This window comes from Eleutherodactylus coqui, chromosome 1, assembly GCF_035609145.1.
Source record: "Eleutherodactylus coqui strain aEleCoq1 chromosome 1, aEleCoq1.hap1, whole genome shotgun sequence".
NCBI lineage: Eukaryota > Metazoa > Chordata > Amphibia > Anura > Eleutherodactylidae > Eleutherodactylus > Eleutherodactylus coqui.
Genome location: NC_089837.1, coordinates 313,161,103 through 313,187,551, shown reverse-complemented (window position 1 = coordinate 313,187,551; position 26,449 = coordinate 313,161,103). Strand labels below are relative to the sequence as shown.

Below are 26,449 nucleotides of genomic sequence, written 5' to 3'. Positions count from 1 at the left end.
CCATGGAAACGACTCGTAGAGACTCCGCGGAGAGCTGCGGGCGCCTGACTTGGAGCTGACAAGGACGCGGCCGCAAAGGTAGGAGTGTGATGTCCGGCCGGCGGCTGCGTTACCGCACACCAGTCTGCTCCGTGCATGTACCCTGCACGGGGCATCAAGGGTCCAAAACCTCTATACCACGCAGTTTATTGCTCCCTGTTATCACCCATCGCAGGGGGAGGCTAACTGTGAGAACTAAGGAGTATTTCAGCCTCCATGCTGTTTACTAGTGAGGGTGATGACCTCCAGGCTGGGAGCAATGTCACATTTCCTGAGTTTTGCATTGTGGGCCACTCATTTTTAGCAGTGCATGGAGCAGGGTGATGTGGGTGGGGGAGGGGACAGAGGGTCCCTGTTCAAAGAACATGCCTACTCCCCCCCCCCCCCCCCCCCCCCCAATACACACTGCAAGACAACTCGATGGCGGCCTTGGATGTGGTGACTTAACTCTAGTAGTCACCCAATAACAGATACCAAGTACAGGGAGGATGCCCCCAATGATCACAGAAGTCATTGCTGCCTTAACTGAGCTGCCCCTGCTCCGGTCCCACTAAGTAATAGTGCCCACAATGTAGCCTCACTGAGCAATAGTGCCCCTGCTGTGGCTCCACTAATTGTGTTCTATTTGTGGCCCTCAGTTACTAATAATGCTCCCACCGTGGCCCCAATCAGTGATAGACACCCCTCTATGCTCATAATACTGTGACCACAGTCAATAATAGTGGCCCTGCTGTCCTCTCAGAAGGTAATAATTCCCCCACTAATTAATAGTACCCTCTTTGTGGCCCCAATTAGTAATAATGCCCCCGCTGTGGCACCAATCAGTAATAGTGATCCCTTTTTGGCCCTAATCAGTAAGGCCTCATGTCCATGGGCGCTTCGGATTACGCATGCGGGAGCCCACAGCAGAATCTGACCCAGCCTGCGGCCCAGGACACTGCTTACCTGTCCGGGTTTCCTTTTTCCTTTACTGCGGATGTCTGCTTTCCTGTGGAGTCCGCGACACCTCCACAATGTCAATTTCGGATGGCTTTCATTGACTTCAATGGAAGCCGTACGTGCGGGAAGCGCATGGAAATAGAGCATGCTGAGATCTGATTTCCGCATCGAAAGATCCGCTAATCAAATCCACATCAGCTGCGGACGCCATGCTTCCTGTTGGCGGTTTGAACTGCGGATCGTCTGTGCGGGTGCTGCAATTAAAATCTGCCCATGGATATTGGGCCTAAGGCTGTAGTCACACAAGTGTATATACACAGCGATTTACCCGCGTAAATACGCTGACCATCAGAAGGAATGCATGGCATCCAATGCACTTATTAAGGCCTCATGTCCACGGGGAAAATCAGATCCGCTGCAGATTCTCAATGGAGAATCTGCAGCGGGTCCCTCCTGCCCCGCGGACATGAGCGCCGAAAATAGCAATTTAAAAGCATTTACCTATCCGGCGCGGGCGGAGAAGGTCAGCTGTTCCTCACGGCCGGATCTTCATTTTCGGCCGGCGGATGAATTCCTGACGCCGGCGGCACGTCGACGTGCCGCGCGCATGCGACGGGCACATCCGCCGAGCCGAAGCAAGGAAGATGCGGCCATGAGGAAGAGGAGACCTTCCCGGTCCGCTACGGATGGTAAATACTTTAAATTCCTATTTTAGGTCTCCCGCGGATCCGGACGGCTTCCATAGGCTTCAATAGAAGCCCGCGGGAGCCGTCCCCGCGGGAGACCCGCACGAAAATGGAGCATGGTCCAGATTTTTCCATGCTCCATTTTTTTTTAAATCCCTTTTATTGACGATCCGCGGGTATTTATCTACCCGCGGGTGGTCAATGCATCCCTATGGGATGCGGATCCGCATGCGGGAGATCCGCTGCGGATCTTAAATCATATTTTGCCCGTGGACATGAGCCCTAAGATGGCCCAGGGTAAATGGCAGCATATATACACTTGTGTGACTACAGCCTAATAGTGATCCCTTTGTGGTCACAATTAGTGATAGTAACCCCTCTATGGCCCCAATCAATAATAATACCCCTGCTGTGGCCCCAATCAATAATAATGTCAACACTATGGTCCTAATCAGTAATAGTGCTGTCTTTGTGGCCCCAATCAGTAATAGTGACCCCTCTGTGACTCCAATTAGTTATAGTGCCCTATCTGTGGCACCAGTCAGTAATAGAGACACCTCTATGGCCACAATTAATAATAGTGCCTCTCTATAGTCCCAGTCAGTAATAGGACTTCCATCTGTGACTCCTTGCAATTAACAGGTGACCCCTTTCTCTAGACTTGGTACTTGATCTTCTATACATACTCCCAGGACCTGATGTCCAACACTGCACGCTGTTCTGAGTCAGCACAAGCTCACTGCTCCGACACTCTTCGGAACTCACTCCACAGTAAGGAAACCAACGTGAGGAGTGAGCAAGTGCCGATGCAGAACAAGTGCGGGGCGTTGGACACCAGGTCCTATGAGTGGGCGTTAAAAAGTCCTTTCTGCTTCAGATTTGGAAAAATCCACTGTGTGTGCCTCTACCCTGAGGCTGGATTCACACGGGCTTAAGCACCTTTCTGCATGCATTTGCTCACCGGGCATTGCGTTTTTGTGCCCGCATCTGCATTTTTTGCTATACTATTTGTGCGCAAAAAAAAGTACAATCACAGTCCCAGCCATTGAAATGGCCAACTAGTTTTATACGTTCTACTTCCCTACGCCAATGCATTGAAATCAATGGGCTCTATTCACTGCTTATTGCATGTGCAAAATTTGCATACACAAATACAGTCGTGTCAGTCCAGCATGAGGGCTTCTTCACATGACTGTGTTGGCGCAGGTATTTGTGCATGGAAAAAACAGAGGTATTGTTCTCAGGAGCACATTTTGACGCTTGGAAAAAGGTAGGGTCTGCTCCTGCATTTTGCACAGCAAAGGCCCCATAGAAGTCTGTGGGAGGTGCGCAATTACACAAGCAAAACGCAGGGAAAAGAACTGTACTATACTGCTGGGTGCAGCTCTGGTGAACAGCCGGTCTGTGGGGGACATTAATGACCGATAATCCTGGAAAACTCACCAAAATCAGCATGTCCGGTACTACTTTGGGCCACTTTCAAATGAGCGTATTATAACATGTCTGTCGTAATACAGATCTGGAGTGTAGGACCTGTAAAAATATAAATATATTTATTTAATATAGAAAAGTCATGACTTTTCTATAGTATATATATAATTTATTTAGTCCTACATTCCAGTTTGATTTTCTTCTGTTTGATATCAAATAAAAAGGAGACCACTACAATGATCTGACGTTTTACTATATTATATCTGCAGTATAGTATATTTTTAGTAACAGATTATGATATGTTTAATTAAAAAGTGATTATCTAATGGTTACTAGCTCGCCATACCAATGTAGGTAGTAACACCTAGGGTAACAACATCTTACTGTAGCCATCCACACTCTGTTTAGGTGCTACCTCTAACATGGCGGTATTTGTATCATATAGACATGGCCACTTTAAGTATGAAACCGGGAAGCCGCTTCTCAGTCCCAGACTGGGACACCAACAACCTGCTCATTTCCACTAATGCTCAGAGGCAGCAATCAGCTTCCCACCAGATTCGCCAAGATGCCAGAACTCTCCGGAATGAGACCAACAACCAGGTACCTTTCAGTTACCCTTCCTTACAGCAGTAAAGATGGGATGTGTAGGATTTCTTTACTTTGACCTATGGCTACATGATGATGATAAACTGCCCGCTCCAGTCCGGTAAAAATTCTCAAAAACTTAGCACAAAATTGTGATGTAAAATATAGGAGGCACAAAACAGCAGCCCAAACAATTTGAGACACTAGATCAGAGATGGCAAACCTTTTTAGAGAGAGTGCCCAAAGTACAACCCAACACCCACTTAGTTATCGCAAAGTGCCAACACAGCAATTTAACGTTTATACTGAGGCCGAGCGTGAGATCACACTCATGTACATGCGATATACCAGTGGATGCAAGATGTTTTTCTGTAAAAAACGCCTTCCATCACTTCGGTGAGATTGTTTTCAATGGGAAACTCCGCATCACACATCGTGACCCATTGAAAACAATGAGTGATGTGTTTTAAGAGAATGCCCAAAGATGGGATATGCCATGATTTTTTTCCCGCACCGCGATACAGGAAACAAAAATCACTCGGGTACATGACCCCATTCAAAAGAATGGGTTTCGAATTTGTGCAATATGTGTGCGTCTCTCAAAACAAAAAAATCGGCCTTAATAGTAATAGTGACCCTCCCACAGTGGCCTCAGTAGTTATGGTGTCCCCTATATTGGACCCAGTAGTAATACTATTACTACTGGGGCCGATACAGGGGACACTTACTAATAGTTACTATATCAGCCCCAGTAGTAATAGTGACCCCCCAATAGCCCCAGTAGTAATAATGTTCCGCATTTCGGACCTACTAGTAATAGTGACCCCAACAGTAGCCTCAGTAGTAATAGTGTTCCCTATATTGGACCCAGTAGCAATACAATTACTACTGGGGCTGATACAGGAGACACTTAATAATAGCGTCCCCTATATCAGTCCCAGTAGTTATAGTGACCCCCATAGTAGCCCCAGTGGTAATAACATCCCCCTGAGACAGATATACTTACCTCCTCCTTATCTTCAAAGCGCCGCTGCTCCTCTGCTCGGCACTTCTGCGGGCGGATGTGTGTGCACCCGGTCGCCTCCTCCTTTCTCCTCTCCTGTTCTGGAACCAAGGAGGAGAGATCAGGGGAAGAGAAACCCGGGTGCACCCTTAGCAGTGCCACTGAGTGATTACCAGCCGGGGAGCTGTGGCACCTCAGCTGGTAATCACTTTCATGACATATGAGATAAAAGGCTGTTCTGCTTAGGGAGCCTGGGGACAGCGGGACACAGGGAACCAAACTGGGAAGACTGATCACCTTATTCTAGTAGTTCTAGTAATAGGTTTGCCACCACTGCAGTAGACCTTTAAAACTTTTTTTGCCTAGGCACCCAAGTCATTGTGAATCAAAGCAAAACTCAGAATGGGTCCTTCTCTTCACTGATAACCACACCAAATTTACTCTGCCTTCATTAAACTTAATGTCCACTGTTATGTTTTAAGATCCAAAATTCTGTGCTGATTAATTTCATAAAGTATGTATAATGGAGCTCAATTTTTCCAGGTAGCCACCACTAAGGGGAACTAAACAGCATATGGGATTATCCAGCTGCTACTAAACTCAATGGTAGGGGTACAAATCTGTATGCAGTGAGCTCCACCTGGTGGTGACTACTGGTATAAAATTGTCAGAGCTATAGCGTGCTCTGCCTGGATAGTAGGCACGGAACAGGTTACCAAGATTTTTATAACCAAATTAGGAAAACCACTTTTCTGGCCACCCCCATCTCCAAGAAAAAATAGAATAAAAAAGTCATATGTAGCCCAAAATTGTATAAATAAAAACTACAAGTCATCTGGCAACAAATAAGCCCTCACACAGCTGCATTGACAGAAAAATAAAAAGTTATGGGGAAGTGGGGGGAGAGAAATAAAAAAAAAATTGTGCAATTGTGTTTCTTCTTGTTTTTTTTTTATTTTGGTCCACATCACAGACACCACCTGTGCCCAACAGACAATATTGACTCATAATGGGGTCTGTTGGGTTCTGGCAAGGTGTTGGTCATTTTCATAGTACACAGTGCTATTTTTCTACTACATATGACAGATTTAGCGACTGAGGCCCTTAATAGCGTTTTTCAGAGGCGATGTCAACAGAGCCTCACCAAAGCAACGTACGTGTGAAGCAGCGTCACAGTGAAGAAACACAGAAGATTTGGAAAACAATGTACATCCTTCACTTTAGTTACTTTCTCTTGAAGATTGTCTGAAACGTTATTTAGTAAAAGGATGACCACTTTCTTAGATATTTGCTGCACACAGGATCATCTTTCTTATTTTGCTGCCATTGTTTATAATTTGATAGACGTCATTTGGGGGTTGTTTAAAGGGAGTCTGTCAGCTTGAACATGCTTGTGTCCAAACTGCAGGCATGATGTTATAGAGCAGGAGGAGCTGAGCAGATTGTATATAGTTTTATGGGGAAAGATTCAGTAGAACTGGTATTTTATTGATTTATATCTCTGCGCATTCTGGGCTGAAGAGTCCAGTGGGTGGAGCTACCAGTGATGGACAGCTGTGTATGACTGTACATACAGGGGTAGCTGCCAATCACTGATAGCTCTGCCCACTGGACCGTTAAGCCCAGAATGAGCAGAGATATAAATGAATAAAATACCAGTTCTACTGAATCTTTCCCCATAAAACTAGATATCAATCTGCTCAGCCCTTTCTGCTCTATAATATGCTGCCTGCAGTTTGGACACAAGCATGTTCACACTGACAGACTCCTTTTAAAAAGGCAACAATCCTATTCTCACAATGAATAACCAAAATGTTACACTTGATTAGACTAAATGGGATGAGGAGGATAACTGTACCCGACTTGGCAATCGCATTGATGAAGTGGAAAACTGGAAACTGGTGTTGGACAAATGCCTGTCTGAATTAGATGCGGAAATAAGCGCCTTGACACTGGTGAGTTTTATATTAACCTCCCTCTTTGTGTGACGTCCTCTGTCATCACATAAATTAAAATTAAGTACAAAATCAGAATTTTCTCTAGCATTTCATCATTCTCTGGCTCTACACTGTGTTCCAACTTACAGTTATTAGAAATGATCTTGCCGATTTGAAACACTCATAACTCACGTTTAATGTCACCCGGATACATAAATTGATATCAATGGAAACAGAAATTTAAAATTTTGTTGAACAACATCAAAAATGTTTTCTACATCAGAGATGATCAGTGAGGCCCCCTTTGTCACTTGACATAAACTGATCCTGTACTCAAGTTCCTGCCATAAATGTAGTGTATCACGGTTGACTGATGTAATGGCTTCTGTGATGCGTACTCACAGATTATGCACGGTGGATGGTAAGAGTGGCATGCAGACCTCATCTTTACCACTCTACACAAAATGATAACACATCGGATAACAGTGATCATGGAAAGATTAAAAAAAGTAAAAATAAAAAGTTTAAAAAGTTAAAGTTTCATCTCCCCTTACGGATCTCTTCACTGTTAGGACTTTAAAACATAACCTTTAATAAAGCAATTAAAATTTAAACTAGTACTCACAAAGACTGACACACATAATACATAAAGAAAAATATTAATAACTCTGGAAGTATCTCAGAGGATTCTTGAAAATGTAGATGCCATATATCGTGCTTTCTAGGTATAGTGTGATGCCTTAACTGGTATCTATTCGAGGCAACGAATAACCGTTTTAGGGTGATAATACACCCCCACAACGGTAGTATCTACAGTCTTGGGAAACTGATAGTGCCCAAGACCGAGATTATTTGTGCTTGGTATTAGCACCAAGAAGGCTTAATCAATATCTGGTCCTTGGTCCGACGCGTTTCGCTCAACTTGAGCTCCTCAGGGACCTCTTGTGAATATTTAATATGCCTCTCAGGATCTTAACAGCAATTGCATAATAACCAAATAGTGAGCATTCAGTTGGTCGCAGGTAAATATATATCTTGCAGATCAGATGTTATCTGCAATGAAGTATATAATACCTCTTAATATGGTAAGTGGTATCTGTGAGGGGAGATGAAATTGCATAACTAAGGTCCCCGGATTTGTCCCACAATAGGATCTTTATCTGCAGACCTTACCCCGGCTTCAGTCAAGGATTGCCCAGGAAATTTAAAATCTCCCTGTTCCTGCCTACCAAAGGTAGCCAAGAGCCTGGAGATGTCAAGGGGGGTTGTGGTGAGTGGTTCCTGGTCACGTGATCGCCTGTTATCCAATGGATAATGGTGATCACGTAAAAATAAAAAATAAAAAAAGTTGAAGTTTTATCTCCCCTCACTAATGAGATCAGTGAGAGGAGATGAAACTTTTTACCAGAGGCCTCCGTGTTTGAACCCCAACGCGATCCTCCTCTGTGGAGAAGTGCCTCCTCCAATTTCCCAGACACAGAGAAGAGCGTGTGCCTGTGCCAGAGTTTATACGGACAATTGTGTTGTGTCCGGTTCCAGCCCTCTGAGAAGGTCCAGGATGAGAGACTCCAAGCCTCTAAGCCTGAGAAAACCAGAGAAACAAGACTGCTGGACAAGGTGGATTTGCCTAGTCTACACTTTGTGCCAGAAAATGTGGAAGACTTTATGGACATTTAAGATGGCGCCCAGTCTTCTTCTACAGTTAAAGAACCCGCAAAAATTTCCTGCCACTCAGTTCCCACCGTGGCTGTGGGAACAGTAGGGGGAAGGTGTCACCCCTACTGTGGAGCAGCAGCAGAGGAGTGCTGAGAACCACCCAGGGGAGAAGTCAGATGTGCTGGTAAGTGAGCCTATGGACTTTTCTCTGCAGGCGAGATGACTACTAAGACTCTCCAGGTTGTTCCTGCTGGATACCTACCGCCTCAGCCCAGGTTCTATTGGGGCTATTAGCCAGAGTTGCTGGAGGTACTACCCAGTGCTTCACCGCCATCTGAGGAAAAGATAGAAGAACCACAGGACCGTGCCCCTGTTTCTCATGAGGCTGCATCTTCTTCCTCCACTGTACCTCCAGCCGGGAAAAGGCTCCGGAGACTACAAAAATTTAGAGTTCCGGGTGGATTTGTGGAAAATTTCGCTATCCTCCATGGATCCTGGTCCATCGGGACAACCAGGAGGTAAAGGCCGCGCTGCCACCATCCTTTCATCCATTCCTCAAGGAGTTCAGGACTCCAACTTTGCAGTCTCGGCGGAGGTCCTCTAGGGTTGTGATCCACAAAGTAAAATGCAATGACCATTTGGGGATGTTCCTTTACCACGGGTCTGTCCAGAGGAAACTCCCCACCCAGTGGACTTGTCTCAAGTTCGGCGGCAGTCAGGAATAGATTGTTTTGAGCCAGTTCAGGAAGAGGACTCCAAGGTGAGAGCCTTTAGGAGATCCAGTCCGTTCCTATGTTGGTCAGTCGGGATTCCTTCCTGGGGGAACAACGCTACGACAACAGGCTTTAGTACGTAGTCTAAACCTGAAGAGCCCACTATCTCATCTAGCCAAAAAGTGACTTGGTGTTAAGAGACTGTGGGCCTGTGTTGGACTTCCGGACCTTCCTGAGACTTTATTTTTCTTTTCTTCTCTGTTATGCCCAAAAGGACTTCAAAGTTATTTATAACCCTGTCATAGTAAAATAATTCAAATGTTTTATATTGTATAAATTTAAGAAATGCATAGTTATATTGCATAAAATTAATGTTTATCCTGTATAAGCTAATGTGCAGGAGGGCGTAAATGATTTAACCCTTTAGTGCCGAAGCTTGTTTGCGCCTTAGTGACAGACCCAAATTTTGGAAATCTAACATGTGTCACTTAACATACAATAACTCCGTAAAGGTTTTGCATATCCAAGCGATTCTGACATTGTTTTTTCGCTACATATTTGTACTTCATTTAGGTGGTAAAAATAGACCAATAAAATTTGTGTATATTTATTAAAAGTGCCAATATTGGGAAACTTTTGAAAAAATTGTCATTTTTTTTCACATTTTCAACTGTAATATCTCAAATATGTGCAAACATACTGTACAAATTTTTGCTAAGATATATATTTCCATCTGTTCACTTTATTCTGAATGCACATTTGAAAAAATTTCATTTTTTTTAACCATTTAGGAGATGTACAAATTTAACATTAATTATCAACATTTTGAGGAACACTTTATTTTCCGGCACCAAGCCAAGATTGCAAAGGCTCATAGGTATCAGAATTATAGATAACCCCACAAATGACCCCACTTTAAAAACTACACCCTTAGTGTATTCACTGAGGAGGGGTCATGAGTATTTTGACCCCACAGTTTCTTTTCAGGAATTAATGCAATTTAGAGTAGAAAAATACGTAATTTTAAACACAGGATTTTTTTCTATAGTGCACATGAAAATGAGGATTTACACCTCAAAATGCATACCCCCGTTTGTCCTGTGTTCAGAAACATACCGATTGTGGCCCTAATCTTCTGTCCGAATGTACAACGGGGCCAAAACCGAAAGGAGCAGCCGGTGGCTTTCAGATCAGACATTTTGCTTGAAGGCGTTTTAGGCCCCATTGCTCACCTGTAGACCCCTTAAGCAGCCAAAACGCAGAGGACCCCCCACAAATGACCTTATTTTGGAAACTAGACCTCTTAGTGGATTAATCTATGGGTGTACTGCGTATTTTGACCCAACAGTTTTTGAATGAATCAAAGCAAAGCAGAAGGAAAAAAATTACGATTTTTGTTTTCTTTTATCAATTATGTGATTTTAAAAACAGTTTTTTTTGGACAGCAGACATATGAATGGAGGCTTTCACCCAAAAATGAATACCCCCGTTTGTCCCGTGTTCAGAAACATACCCATTGTGGCCCTAATCTTCTGTCCGTATGCACAACGGGGCCCTAACCGAAAGGAGCAGCGGGTGGTTTTCAGAGCAGACATTTTGGATGAAGGTGATTTAGGCCCCATTGCCCACTTGTAGACCCCTTGAGCGGCCAAAGCGATAGAGAACCCCCACAAATACCCCATAATAAAAACTACACCCCTTAATGCACTCATCTAGGGGTGTACTGCCTATATTGACGCCACAGTTTTTAAATGAATCGAAGCAAAGCAGAAGGAAAAAATTGTTTTTTTGGCAATTATGTCATTTTAAAAATAGTTTTTTTGTACAGCATACATAGGAATAAAGACTTTCACCCCAAAATGTATACCCCCATTTGTCCCGTGTTCAGAAACATACCCATTGTGGCCCTAATCTTCTGTCTGGATGCACAATGGGGCCCAAACTGAACGGAGCGTCAAACTTTGTCTTTTAACTTTTGTGTGATCACCATTATCCATTGGATAATGGTGATCACGTGACCGAAGACCGCTCACCGCTGCCCCCCGTGACATCTATGAGTAGCCGTTCCGTAAGGGGAGCTGAAATTTTAACTTTGCTTAACTTTTCGGTAACTTTAATGCGATCGCCGGTATCCGGTGGATACCGGCGATCGCGTTACTGGGGGTGGGGTCCCGCAGCTCTGGATGACAGCTCCATGCTGTCGGCTACCTCTGGTAACCGGGCAGCATGGAGCTATCATGTCCTGAGCCTGCAGGACTTTCATTCCTAGAGGAGGCATGTTTTTACGTCCTCTAGGAATTAAGCCCAGCAGGCCAGGACGTAGAAAGGCAATGGGGCCGTCACTAAGGAGTTAAAGTGACTGCGTATGTCTGAGTGAGGTATGTATGAAACAGGAGGTGATGGGTGCTGAGGTGCACTAAACCGCCAAAAATAGAGCAGACAGTGCTCAAAAAACGCGGCGCTGGAAATTGCCATCCAGCGCCGTGATCGAACCAAACGCATGTCTGCGAGGCCCCATTGAAATCAATGTGAGTGTTATACCGCGAATACCACGGCATTCGAAATGCTGTGGTAATCGCGGTAGAAACTCTTTGTGTGAGAGCAGCCTCTTGCGCAACTGCCAGCCTCTGGAGGATCCTGCATCAAGAGGTTTGTGACACTCTGCAGACACCGGCACTGTCAAGTGTCACACTTCTAAAAGAAGATGAGAAATAAAACTAAAACCTAAATGCTGACTTTACTGAAATCCTATTAATATTTAACTTGCATAATTTGGAACATAGTGCAATTTCAGGATATTAATGTACAGATAAGTTAGCCACCTCTATGTAATGGCAACGTGAGACTGCACACTTCTTATCTATTATTGTAAGTAGCCTGGTTTTACTTATAGGAACCCTTTTTCTAAGGATACTCTTTGGGTTCTCTACTAGTTCCAGGATGTTGGTTGGTTGATTCTCTGAGTAACATCCATAAAATTGGGGCCGAAAAAAATGTAGTGAAGCAAGTAGCTGTTGGACCTCTAAACTCAGCATGTATAAAGATGGAAATAAAATACAAGGTATACTGAATCTTTACCTATAAAACCATAAATCAATCTGCTCAGTTTGGATAGCATGTTCAACCTGACAGGTTCTCCTTAAAAATTAGCTGGGGCCAGAATACCCAACAATGCAGTACATGAATGAACCCCCTTAATGAAAATGAGCTGGAACATGAGGATATACTGTATACTAAGCACCATGGGTACTGTTGTATCTTGTCTCCACTGAAACTGTGGGTGGAGACCGGGGGCTGTGCTGCTGGAGTAAAATGGGATGCCCATAGCTGGCTATTGGTCCCCGACTCCCAGGTAATTTCCACCCCCTCATCTCACCTCCCTGCTGCTGTCACTCTCCCTGCCGCTTGGATTTATCTGCTCCCTGCTCGGGACAACCACTGTCCCCCAGTAATGTCACCTCGCCGCTGCTTTCACTGTCACTGGCGCTTGGAGTTATTAGCACTCCGCTCCGCCGCTGTCTGTAGTGACTTTCTTTGCCGGCCCGCTCCCCTCCCATCACTGTCTCCGGCGCTGTGCCTTCTCCTCTCTCTGCTCTGCTAGCTGTGGGTGTTCCATGTCACTCCAGCAGCACAAGCCCTTGTCTCTACCCACTGTTCTGGGGGAGATAAGATACAACAGTACCAGCACCATGTAAGTGGTTTATAAGAATATAAACCACTATACACACACAGCAACATTTAACTTGATTTTGAGAACTTTCTGCAACAAGTTATTTTAAGACATTAAAAAAAGCTAAAGTTCTCGTATCTTAACACAACAAAAACAGTTGTAAATTAATAAAAAGGGTAAACAAACTATGGCACAGCAAGTTATCATAATGCATTAAAAGTCATATTATATTCTGATACATCTGTACCTGGTAATGGCAGCAATCAAGACTAGGTTTTAAATAAAGCACCCTGTTCTGTTATTGGCATAGTGCACACTAGGCATGTGGCGCCTAGCATCAGAACGATGCAACAGCTGGGACCAACAGACATGGCAGAACCATGGACATCTAAGTTCCCTAGAAATCGTTAATCTATTGATATTGCTTCTATTACTCTGTTCTATTGGTTACAGATGAAAGATGAAGCAGAATGTGCATTGCAGGCTAAGAATGTTCCATCAGATGTAGCTATAGAATGTCTGACCTTCCGTGAAAGCCGCAAGGACATAGACCTGGTGAAAGACCCAGTGGAGGAGGAGCTGCACAAAGAAGTGGAGGTGATAGAAGGTGTTCGAAAGGCACTGCAGCAGAAGATCAGTGAGGCTTTTGAACAGCTCTGGTAAATTTATAAAATGATAGAAATTATCTTCCCTTGGGCTGATACATGTTCAGATGGGAAAATTCTTACGACTAGTTAAGAGCTTAAGTAAAATGATCCTAGGATAGCAGTTGCAGCAAGCTGATTTGGTCGCATTCAACTGTAGCTACAATATCTCTTTACACTTGCCGAACTGCTAATTGTTGTATGAAAAGGGGCCAAAATCATTCCCAATTTTTTTTGTTTTTACAGGCGTAGCGGAGAAAAGATCTTTGAGTTTCAAATATCTTTAAATATTCAGTAGTTCTTAGGACTTATATACTAGATTGCCATGGACCACTGCTTGTGCTACCAACTCATCATGGTAGTTCACTTAAAGAAAGCATTACTTCCCTTCTAATCGTCCTCTGCTCCCTTACTGCAATATATATGGGACATCACTTGACTATGAGCTGTCAGTGATGTCACTCAATTGGAGAGGAAAAGAAGGAATTACCTGTGGCAAAACATTTTTGTTGTCATGGACATAGCATAGAGCAGATGAGAGTTATACTGAATGGCAACTTCAAATCACCGTGTCACAGAAGAATTTTGGAGTATAAGTTTATGGCTATGTTTGATACCCTCAAGAATGGAATGAACCTCAGTCCGTTTTTTTTTTTTTTTGTATAAGTGGAAAATATGAAAGGTCTGAAGCAGGTCAAGATGGGTGTCCTCTTCCCAATCATTGTTTGTTTTTGTTTTTTTCATAAAAATTCAGAAATTGATTGTAAGAATGTTGCCATCCAATAGGTTGTGCTGCAGAGGTAGTGTTTCCATCTCCTATGTGCAGTTTGCAAAGTAGAGATAACAGACATCATATAAACTGTCACATTCCTCAGCTCAGTGGACTAATTAAGTATTTATCTCTTTGCTTAGATTGTCTTGTGTTATTTTAGGTCTCAAATTTCTCAAATTTATTTGGAGCAAGAGTAGTGTCCCACCTCCCCTCTGCACTTTTATGGTTATATTTGTGTCCCATTTCATTTTAGCCTGATGAAGGGTCGATAAGAAGAACCCGAAAGCTTGCTATAACATCATGTATTTTTGTTGGCCATTAAAAGGTATCATATCTACAAGATTACTTGGTTTCTCTTACTGAGAACAATCACACTTTACTCTACTGGCTAACACCGTACCAAACCTTTTTTCCCCACTTAATGGGAGATACTTAGCTGACTGAAAAATGTCAGGGGAGTGAAAAGCAATTCAACCATGTCAGATAAGGATCCACTGTTGGGTATTGTGGAGTAAACTCTAGAGACATTTATTACTGTCAAGTGCTTGGACACTATCCTTTTGCCCAACTGCTCAAGCTGCAGTCAAACAGTGTCACCATATAATCTACTTCTAGCAATTCAACTTCCCCATAATAATACAAGCTATACAATTCATTAGTTCAATTAGCAATATACAGTTTGCACCTGCATGTTAACCCCTTAATGCGGCAGGGCATACATTTACGTCCTGGACGTTCTGGGTATGTGTGAAGGGAGATCTCGAGGCGATCAGAGCTACACAGGTATATGTGTATTAGACAAGCTGCAGACAGGATCCCTAGGTAAAATATAAGAGTCAATGCCTAACCTAAAGCTGAAAGACATGCCCCATTCCCCCACCCCCCCGGACAGGTTTCGCCTTCACAGGCTTTTCAAGGGAGAGCTAGGCCTATATGTGGGGAGCTGACAGATGGGCTTATTTGCAAGCAAATATTCACAAAGCAAATCCCCCACCCCACTGTGCCCTAGTGAGTATGTAGTTGAAGACTCCTTCTACTGTCAAGGCCACGACAAGGAAATGGCTGGAGAACATGTTACGAGAGTCCAAAACACTCATCCACAGCAACGATGAAGAGGGCAGATAGACGAGTAGCACCAGGACGTTTGCCAGGTTGCAGAAGGAACAAACTTTGTGACTGCAGTCAGTGCCCCATCCTGAAAGCTCTGAATACGTGAGCATCCGCAGAGCTGCCATATACCCCAATGTCAACTAATTCAAATCGATAATTGCTAGCAGACAAAGAACCGCTAAAAAGTAATGTTTATAGTTGAAAAACTATGATACTGAGTGTGGCGGCCTCCTCACATGTTTCCCATTCAACACACCTATGCAGTTGGGAAAATGCGCCAAACTCTAAAAGCCAAAAGCAATATCCAGCCACTGCTCTGTCAGCTGTAGCATCATGGATAGCATGAACTGCTGCTAGAAAACCTTGCAAGCATGGTGAACAATGTGGGCAATGGTAGTGGTACCCAGCAGGAACTCACAGCACAATGATGCAAACGATTTGTTCGTTGCAAGAAACCTGTAGAAATGTAAAAGTAGAAAGTTAAATAGTAAACACATGTAGTCCATGGAAACACAAATGTATTACATTCTTACCTGAGGGTGACCAACAAACACTCCTCGTGTTCATGCCTTGGAAGGTAATTCCTAGCCGCAGCTCCTCCAACAACTTGTCAAAGCTCTACACAGACAGACAAGTGAATGCAACAAATTTCCCCGAATGCTGGTGAAGATCCGTAAACAAAATATAAAAATGTCCCTTCAGAGAGTACTGAGACACCAATGAATAAACCCACATACTCCTCCAACATCCCGTGACGCTCTCTAAAGCATGATCAGCCGGTTCAATAAAACAGCATGCAAAGACGAACTCATAGTTATGCACTGAAAACAACAGAGGCACCAGGAACTCTCGGTGCTCCGCAAACTAGCAGAAAATGGCTTTTCTGCTCTTTTGTGACCTTTTTTATGGGTGTTTACTGTGGGTTGGAGTTCATTACCTCATTTGGAATATCTTGCGATTTTAAACACCCGTGAAACTAGCTTGTATACTGGAGGCAAAACGCACTTATAAATTGTCAACACACAATGAAAGCGCATTAATATCGTAAAAAATAGTGCAGCGAAAACTGTCAGATTTTAACTAAATCGCTCTTACCCATATGCGAGGGGTGCTGATAAGTCTTCGGCTTTGTGTTTTTTTTTTGTTTCTATGGTAACGAATGTTACATCACATGAAAGTCTTATGTGTCTAATATAGGTTTTCAAAATGTTGTGTTTGTAGCTTATGGCAACAGTGATCTAGGTACACGGGAAAACAAAATAGCGGAGTCTAAGGCGATATTCACAGCAAATGAGAGCAGAGGAGTGCTAAAATTCTTGTTTCTGCAAGGAAAGTCCACAAAGGATATTCATGGTGATATGTCGCAGACATTGGGGGATCAATGCCCTTTATATTCTACAGTTAAGAACTGGGTTGCCAAATTTAAAACGGGCCACTTCAGCACCAATGATGAGGAACGTCCTGGACGACCGAGAGAGGTTGTGGTTCCGGAGATTGTCGGTGCTGAGCACAACCTCATACTGGAGAATCGGCTAATTTCAGCTAAAGGAATAGCAGACATCGAGGGGATTTCTTGTGAACGTGTTTGTGTCATTATCCATGAACATTTGAACATGAAGAAGCCATCTGCAAAGTGGGTCCCCAAATGTTTGACAACAGATCAGAAAAGCATGCGAGTGAAAACTTCCCGGTCCATTTGTCAGCGTTTCTGGATAAGAGCTTCCTGGATCGACTGGTCACTATGGATGAGACCTGGATTTATTTGTTTGACCCTGAAACCAAGAAGCAGTTAAAAGAGTGGAGGCACAGTGGTTCTCCTCGCCCAAAGAAGTTCAGGGTGCAAAAATCAGCCACTAAGGTGATGGCTTCTGTGTTCTGGGATAAGGAGGGAGTGCTGCCAGTGGACTACCTTCAAAATGGTTCCACCATCAATGCAAGGTATTACATTGAACTTTTGGACCAATTGAAGGCAACTCTGAAGGCCAAAAGGCACGGCAAGCCATCCAAAGGAATCTTGTTCCTGCAAGACAACGCCTCCGCTCACACTGCACAAGCGACCACGGCAAAACTGGTGGAGCTAGGCTTCCAGCTGGTTGACCACCCACCTTATTCACCAGATCTAGCTCCTTCCGACTGTCATCTGTTTCCAAACCTGAAGAAACACCTCAGGAGTACCAAATTTCACACCATTTCTGATGCCATGGCTGCTACGGGTGACTGGTTTGAGGCACAACCGAAATCCTTCTTTTTGCAAGGCTTACAGAACTCAGAATACCGATGTAAGAAGTGTGTTGACATCAGTGGAGAGTATGTGGAAGAAATGTAAAGTTTCATCTTCCTATCTCATTCTTTCTGGGTAAAGCCAAAGACTTATCTGCAGCCCCTCATAAATACAGCCTTAATTAGAAGATGCTCAATTTTAGCTTGAATAGACCAGCTAAACTGTGTGTTTCTGAATACAATCAAATGTATATGAAATACCCACAATGGACAAATATGTACATTACCAACAAAACCCTTAATTTACTGAAAGTGGTCATTTTCACATATGAACAAGTCTGTAATAGCAGTTCTATCCATGATGAGATTCTGATCGTCTTCACATAGACTTGCATATGAAATAGCATGCATTTTGGATACCTTAGTTTATTAGTTAGGCTATTCTCACACTGCCATTAGTAGTTCTGTTAAATATGACAACAAGAATAGTACTTAAATGTAGTGCTATTCTTGCTGTAAATATGATGGTACCCCAATAGAATCCATTATAAGTTAACTGTGTTGGGCGACATTGCTATCCATCGTACAACAAATGCAGCAGAATGTTATAACTCTTATTATGAAGTGAAGCCACAGTACATATGTAAACAGAACCTAAAAGCTTCTTAATCAGCGTTACATTATTCACTAGGTTTCTCCTATAGTCTACTACAGGAATCACGTCAACAACTAAACTGGGACCACAGAGACAAAATGGAAACATTGGATATAGACCGTACATGCCTATCTCTTACCAAAAATTCTCCAAATATATCGCTGAAAGTGGATCCAACCCGTGTACATCATGAGTAAGTGTTTTTAAAAAAGTGTGATTTGTTGTCTTGTAATAGCAGAGGATCTATGTTAGTGTAAATTAATCTAATTGCTATATGGTATGCTTCTGGGGTCCAAATTCAGTTGGCAATATATTCGGGCCCGGAAATACCTGATAAACCACAAACATGATTGGATGTGATCGAAAGTTATCTATCTTTTATTGACAGGCAGCAGTTTTTATAGAGGCACATGCCTCAATTACAATAATTCTAATTTATTATAATTCATTTATTACCATTGGTTCATAAGCTAAAACATAAAATATAAATATGCAAGGTAGAGAATTTAACATCCAAAATGCCAAACACGCTGGCGCAATGGGATCATATATGATTAGATTCTCGGAACACACCTACAGGTAATACAGGTACAATTAAAAATGGGGCGCTACAACCTGGGCCATTTAGTCTGCTTTCTCAATTTTAGACCTTGGAATGTTCTAACTACTGACGTCCTTCTTATTCTTTAGTACATTTATGCAAAACTTGTTAAAAGGAAAAGTACAAAACATAGACATGGCCTACATCATACAAAATGGGAGGAGCATACTATAAAATAGATAGTGAAGTGAATATGACTCAATTTTCAATTGTTACAAGGCTCGTATAAACAGTCTAACATTGACTTGAAGGAATGCTGCCTTCCAATAGGTGGCAATGGGGAGGTTCCACTTTATCTGCAGACAACAGAAATGGTGAGGGATATCCTGGTAAACCCTTTTCGAAGAGTTGTGTACTGTATTTACACAATCGAGTGATATTTTAGTCAGTGAAAAACAAGCATAGGGCAAGTGTTTTGCTCTAGTAAAGGAAAGATGAAGCACCACATGATAGACATTAAAGTCAATGGTCTTTCCTTGTATAATATGGCCTTCCTGGTCCTCTAAAGTCATAGACACTATTTGCAACATTTTGTTCCCTCTAATTGATGGAGGTCCTGAAAGAGGAACTCCTCTGTTAACTAAGAATTTTATGCTTATAGCATAAACACACAGTTTCTTTGTGACTGCTGATACATTCTGGACTTGTTGAATATGAAAAAGATAAATAAAATGATAGTCTACAGCAATCAGAATCCAGTTTTTGTTCTCCTAGAAGTGATTTGAAAATTATCGCTATGCATGAGGCAGCTGTATATCGAGGAATTCCATTCACATTCTAGGATTCCTTAGAACTAGAGATGAGCGAGCGTACTCGGAAAAGCACTACTCGCTCGAGTAATTTGCTTTATCCAAGTATCGCTGTGCTCGTCCCTGAAGATTCGGGTGCCGGCACGGAGCGGGGAGCTGCAGGGGAGAGCGGGGAGGAACGGAGGGGAGATCTTTCTCTCCCTCTCTCCCGCCCGCTCTCCCCTGCTCCCCGCTGCGACTCACCTGTCAGCCGCAGCGGCACCCGAATCTTCAGGGACGAGCACAGCGATACTCGGATAAAGCAAATTACTCGAGCGAGTAGTGCTTTTCCGAGTACGCTCGCTCATCTCTACTTAGAACATAGTTTGGTGGAGATGATCACTAAGCATAGTCTCTCCTCAGGTCCACCACCCCTCAGGAATGGGAACAGTTCAGCCGTTATAACAAGGACAGAGCAGAAGCTGAGCTCAGAGCCTCTGCACAGTTGAGAGAAGCCATTGCTTTGACAATTGCACAGGTAAAATCCTGAACGTGTTATTTTAAAATGCATCTCAATATTATGGCATTTTTTGTGTGTGTAGTAAATCAGTTATATTAAGGATATTTTTAAAAGGTAAACAAAAGGTGGTTACCAAGAGATATAAAAAAGTACCATGCATAAGTGGGAATATAGTGGGAAAATAAGATACTATATAAGCAATGCAAAGAAATAATAAGCCGGCCATCCTACAGGATCCTGACAATGCAATAGCAAAATATCACACCGATCCAAAATAAAAAGAAACAGATAGAAACTCAGACTCTTCGAAGAAAAGAATAGAGAATAAAAAGGTGTGGACAGTATACAGCCATGAGGTCACCCACTGCCACTAATTGAACTGGACCAGACACATCTCTGGATTTCTATAGTTATCTGTTGCCTAGCTGCAAGCTGGAAATGCCTCCATAAGAGCCTATTCACACCCAAGTTGGGGCTAAATTAGTCCTCCCTATCTCTGTTCCCTTTTTTGGAGCAGAGAAATGAAATTAAAACGGATTTGTTTTTTTCTCCCATCGATTTCAATGGGTTTTCAAAAGAAAAACAAGAACACGGGAAGCAAACACAATTCTTCCAAAAATGGGAACAAAAGACAGAAACCCCTGATTGAGCCCTCACACAAGTGTGAATGGCCTTTAACCCCTTAAGGACATGGCCTGTTTTGGGCTTAAGGACACATCAATTTTGGGGGGATTTTCATCTCCATTTTTCAAAAGCCATAACACTTATTTTTCTGTCGACGTGGCCATATAGGGGCCATTTTCGCGTGGCGAATGCCTTATTGCTTGTTATAGCGATCAATGGCAATGCGGGACGCCTGTATCTGGCATCCTGTTGCCATGGCAACTCGTCAGGCTCTCCATGATTTAATCGCAAGAGTCCAATGACATCACACTGTGAACCCTTTACATGTTGCAATGTACATTGATCCTGGAAGGGAAGGTGTTAACAGCAGGGGTCGCTGCTCCGATGCACCCCCACTGTTGCAGTGAGAGGCTTGCTATCGGTGACAGCCGGCTCCCCCTGCCGGATAACGTGGGATCTCTTCTGATCTCGCGCTATCCACAGGACGTAAGTGTATGTCCTGTTATGGTAAATACCCCTCTGCCAGGATGTACATTTCAGCCCTGTGGCGGGAAGGGATCAAGCCACGACTGAACTGTTGAAACAAGCTACGAAGAAAGAAGTACTAGTTCAATAACTGGTCCTGTTTGTGAGGCACTAAAAAGATCAAACAGATGCTTGATGACACCACTCTGGGGTTGAAACGCGCAGCCTGCCTTTTTATAGGTAAAATGTGTTTATACCTTTTGAAGTCATATTGATATTGTATACTTCAACTTCCTTTGAGCAGCACCTTGCTCCATTTGGTTCTCTCTATTGTATTCAGTATTTTAGCAGTTTTTCCTCTGGATGGTCCATCTCTGAAAGTAGAGGAGTTTCTGCTCTCTTATTTCTTTATAGCACATCCTCAGAAGCAGCATGGAAGATATAGAGGAGTACTGAGCAGTGCAGATGTAAATTCAGTAGCTGTAAGACAGCTAAACACTTACTATTAGCTACAGCAGCATCTCTATGTGTGTCTCTATGATTCTCTCTCATTTTGCTCCTCATTCCAACTCATCCTTCTCTTCTCCATAGGATTCTATAGGCAGCATGTAATCTCATCTGTCATTGAGCTCCTGTCCATCTTGTTTACCAAGATGGATTTGAGCAATTTTAGCAGGAATTGACAGGGCTAAATTTGGGTGCAGTTCTGCAACAAAATAGCCACAGATTTCTAGTTTGGCCGCCTGCAGACGAGCGGGATTTCCCGCAGGATTTTCGCCGCTGGAAACAAACGCAATCCTATGCAGACGGCCGCGGTTTGGCCGCTCGAAATCTCGCGCGGCAAACAAACCGCGGCATGTTTTATTTCTGTGCGGCTCCGGTCTGCGCATGCGCCAGCTGCCCAGCAGCCGGTATATGAAAGATCCGGAGCTGCGGGGCACGGGTGAGTACGCGCTGCTCTCTGCAGGTGCTCGGGTAGGGTCCCGCGGCAAGAATTCTCGCTGCCGGATCCGACCTGGCCGTCTGCAGGCAGCTTTAGAGTTAAAATTTGCACGGAAACATCCGCAGTGAGAACATGCCTCATACTGAAATAGTCATTCTTTTCTCCGCTGACAGACTAATAATGAACTTGAAGCCCAGAGAGTGGCTGTTGAGTTTGCCTTCAGGAAAAGGATCCATGCATTTGAGAAAGCCCACAATGAACTCAAGTGGCAAGAGAAAAATGTAAGTCTGCATGTGACTTTTGCACTTTTTAAAATCTTTATAAAGTAGCAATGGCATCATGCTTGTGTAGTCAGTACTGTTGTTTTTTCAATAATATTTGATTTTCAGTGGGTTTTCTTGTGCACTGTAATCTCTCAGCATACTGTGATATTTCAGTGCAGGCCGTGTGAACAGCGACCTATACGAACATAATGTATTTATTGCTGAAGGAAAGGAATATGCACTCAAAACCGGACACAAAGATCACTAAATCTGAAGGAGTGCAGAGCAGACAAAGTGATCAAACGCTTACCAATACACTTATACTAAAAGGCAGATTAAATTACCAGTAAATATGAGGTGCTGGTTACATATTGTGGCCAAAATACTGAAGATCATAAGCCACTTCAATGTGTCCTTGTAATCTTGCGAGTCCCTACACTAATATAACTAAAGTAATCCTACCTAAAAGTGGGGCGAAAACATGACCTGTTAGGGGTCTCTGAGTACTAGAGATGAAAAACACTGGTTAGACACAGGCATCTGCACATCGACGGATGGAGGGAAATATGGACATTGTCTGTAGGTCTGCAGATACCTGATCGGAACTAAGGGGTAATCAGGTGTTTGCACACCTACAGCAAAATGCCAGTACCATTTCAAGCAGCCTGTATTGTCTGAATGGAAGGAAAAGACAAGCCTTGTTCCTAACATGATGAAAATGGCCTTATTGCTAATAAAAGGCAATTGTACCACGTTCCTGCCAATGTCAGACTTGTTCAGGATGGCGTGCTTCTGTAAGTGAGAGCTGTGTACCAAACCCATCACTAGAACACCTTTTCCTGCACTGATGAGTAGAGTGTTGCAAAATAAAAATGGCTACTGATTGTTGTTTCACACTCAAATAGACCAAAGATGAGATTGAAGAACTGGAGGAAGATATAAGACGTTTAGAAGGGGATCTGAGAGACAAGAGTGGGCCTTTAAAACTGGCTCATACACGACTTGAGACCCGTACATACAGACCAAACATAGATCATTGCAGAGATGCGGTAAGATATGCCACTATGGTAACGGAGTAGCTCTGAATGTAAGGAGAGAGTAGACGCATGTAGCAGAGATTGTGTCATATGCAGTAATGGATGCAATGACTCCATAACATTTTTGATTTATAGGTGCAGTATGGGCTGACAGATGAAGTCCACCAGCTAGAGGGCACTATTGCTGCTCTGAAGCAAAAACTGGCTCAGGCACAGTAAGTTTGTGTTGATACAACTAACTTTGACTTCAATAGGCGAGTCTCATCCGCAAATTGGATCAGAATAATGCATGCCACTTTTTTTTTCCCCACCCAATCTTTGTGTCTGCGTGAAAAAAAACCCAATGTGTTTTGGCACATTGACTTCAATGGCTCAGTGTGCTGTCTGAGTGTAGACGTGGACAGCATACAGACTAAAAATACACCTGTGTCTTTGCTGTGCGGTTTACCTGCAAAATCATGCAAGCATTATTGGTCTGAAAACAATGACCGCTAATTGCGACTTCCGCAATGCATGCCCTTACTCTTGGGGCTTATTTCCACAAGCTGGCATTTTCATGGCTGGCCGATATATGCTTCCATCTAAGTAGTCCCACCTTCCCTCCCACTCACCGGCTCTCTGCTTATCTCCTCCCCTCTGAGCAGTTTGCAATGGGAGTGGGCTGGACGGGAGTAAAGCTAAGCTCCCGCCCCTCCCCTTGTCCATAGCCAGCAATAGGAGTGGGCGGGACAGAACAGAGTTTAGCTCCGTTCCCATCCATTGCAAACGCTGGAGTGGAGGTAAGAGGCAGAGAGCCGGTGAGGGAAGGCGGGAACTGCTTAGATGGAAGCATATATCTGCCGGCCGTGAAAACACCGGCCGATATACGATCGTGTAAATAAGCCCTTAGGCCAATCTTACGACTGGATTTGAATTGTGGATTCCGCGATAGTTACCCGCACAGATTATCTGCGGTATTTCGCATTCATTCAAAAAATAGAACATTCTCATGTCTGCTCACATGAGCGGACAGCAATTCCGATTTCTGCTTGCGGAAATTAAATTGTAGCATGTTCTATTTTATAGTGGATTCCGCACAGATGGCTTACATTGAAGTCAACGGAAGCTGTCTGACTCGCAGCCTATCCACAAATTGACATTACGGATAGGTCACGAATACTCGCGTCATGGCCTAGCGACGGCGCAGGAAAACCAGGAATTTGAAAAAAAAATCTGTACTGCGCATGGGGAATTCGACCTGTCCGTGTGAGACCGGCCTTAGGCTACATTCACACAATCGCACAGTTGCCTAATTCTCTCTTGCATGTACTACATTTATACACTACACATGCAGAAGCCGTATGCCATACATACTATTGCCATATTGGAACAAAGTGAAGGATCATTTACACATAGCAGTTATTCTTTAGATGTGACTGATAGTGGGAGATTGCAATATTTGTTATGTGTAAATGAGCAAAATTATCAAAAAGTCATTCATTCTGCCATGGATCTCTTGCCTTATGGGCGAGATTGTCGCCATGGATAGACTGGTTGAGCAGTGCACCCCAGGATTCACTTTAGGCCCAACTTCTGACATAGTTAAGGGCCTTAAGAGGTCCAGCAGAGGAAAAACCATTTGGAGCTGATCTAACTAGGGTCTATTTCTTTTGGGTTGAGTCACAAGTATCCTACTACACCTTATTGGCGATATGCCCTGTATATACAATAATGTTTTCTATGCAATTAAAAGATTTGAATAATCTTTAGAGATGAGCGAGCATACTCGCTAAGGGCAATTGCTCGATCGAGCATTGCCCTTAGCGAGTACTTGCCCGCTCGGGAACAAAGATTTGGCTGCCGGCGGCGGGTGGGGAGCGGTGGGGGAGAGTGGGGAGGAACAGAGGGGAGATCTCTCTCTCCCTCTCTCCCCCCCTCTCCCCCCTGCTCATGGCCGCAACTCACCTGTCACCCATGCCGGCAGCCGAACCTTTGCTCCCGAGCGGGCAGGTACTCGCTAAGGGCAATGCTCGATCGAGCAATTGTCCTTAGCGAGTATGCTCGCTCATCTCTAATAATCTTCCCTGATAATTCCAAAGACCCCCAGTTGGAAACTAGCAATGGAGGTTGGGTATATGGAAGTAACTGCACACAAATTAATGCTCAGTGATAAAGCAAAGCCTGCACAAAATTAGCAGAACTGAATAATTTTCTTACCCAACACATAAAAGGGGTGGACAAAAATATGGAAACACCAAAGCTGTAGTTTGCTTCTTTTTCATCACAACCCTACACAATTATCGTTTGTCTGTCACTCAACACACATTTCCGTCCATCCGGGTGTTTGTCAGAAGCAGTTTTTCCAGTCTTACTGTATATGGTCAAAGTCTTCGATACTGTGCCTCGTGATACAGAAAAAACTTCTGCTACCTTTGTTACAGAGGCACCCACCACATAGGCCCCAACAATTTGACCGCATTGGAATTCCGTCAGCTCTACTATGATTCCTTCACAACTGCACAGAACGCTGTCTCAAAGACAAATGACACTCACCATGTGTTGGCGCTATTATAGAGATCATTGCATCACACAACTACAGCACCGCCTACTAACTCCGCTGTAGTACACATGTATGGATCCCGAAACATTTGAACGGAGTCCCATGGTATTTTAATCACTAGCACTGAGCCACCCTTTTGATATAGTTAAAATTTATTAGGATTATAAATCATGTTTCACAATACTACCATGTAATTTAAGACGTGCATTTCGCATGGCGTTTCCATATTTTTGTCCACCCCTTGTATACATGTTACTAGTAGGTTTGCAGACGATTTGAATGCTTTACTGATATTCTACAAATTACTGAAACATTTTTGCTGTATTCCTGCAGGGATGCCCTGGATGCTCTTTACAAACATCTTGCTCGTATAGAAGCCGACATCAAGTGCAAGGAAAATTCTCTCTCTCTGGACAAGAAGTGTGTAGACAGTCGTCGAAAGCTCATCCTTCCTGTTGGACAGTATGCAGCAACAGTGGACACCTTCAACCGAACCACGAACCGTCATCTTTCACCTCTGAAAAGTCGTGAGCTGGAGCTGGCCTAAATTGTTTTGCAAGAATGAGTTACTTTAAAGAATTACTTCTCTTGTGTTGGTCTGCATGCAAGATAATCTACTAAGGAGATTGATGTAGCAATAAAACATTCAAACAAACAAGATAATTG

General features: G+C 43.5%; 1 protein-coding gene across 1 annotated transcript; it reads left to right on the top strand.

Moving 5' to 3' along the window:
- Positions 1-26,449, top strand: LOC136574023 (tektin-2-like). The gene is made up of 10 exons (XM_066574985.1): positions 1-78; positions 3,541-3,698; positions 6,516-6,641; positions 13,116-13,321; positions 18,113-18,256; positions 19,816-19,930; positions 22,118-22,225; positions 23,113-23,256; positions 23,380-23,459; positions 26,117-26,449. The coding sequence occupies exons 2-10, from the start codon at positions 3,543-3,545 to the stop codon at positions 26,328-26,330; spliced, it is 1,293 nt and encodes a 430-aa protein (XP_066431082.1). The 5' UTR covers positions 1-78; positions 3,541-3,542; the 3' UTR covers positions 26,331-26,449.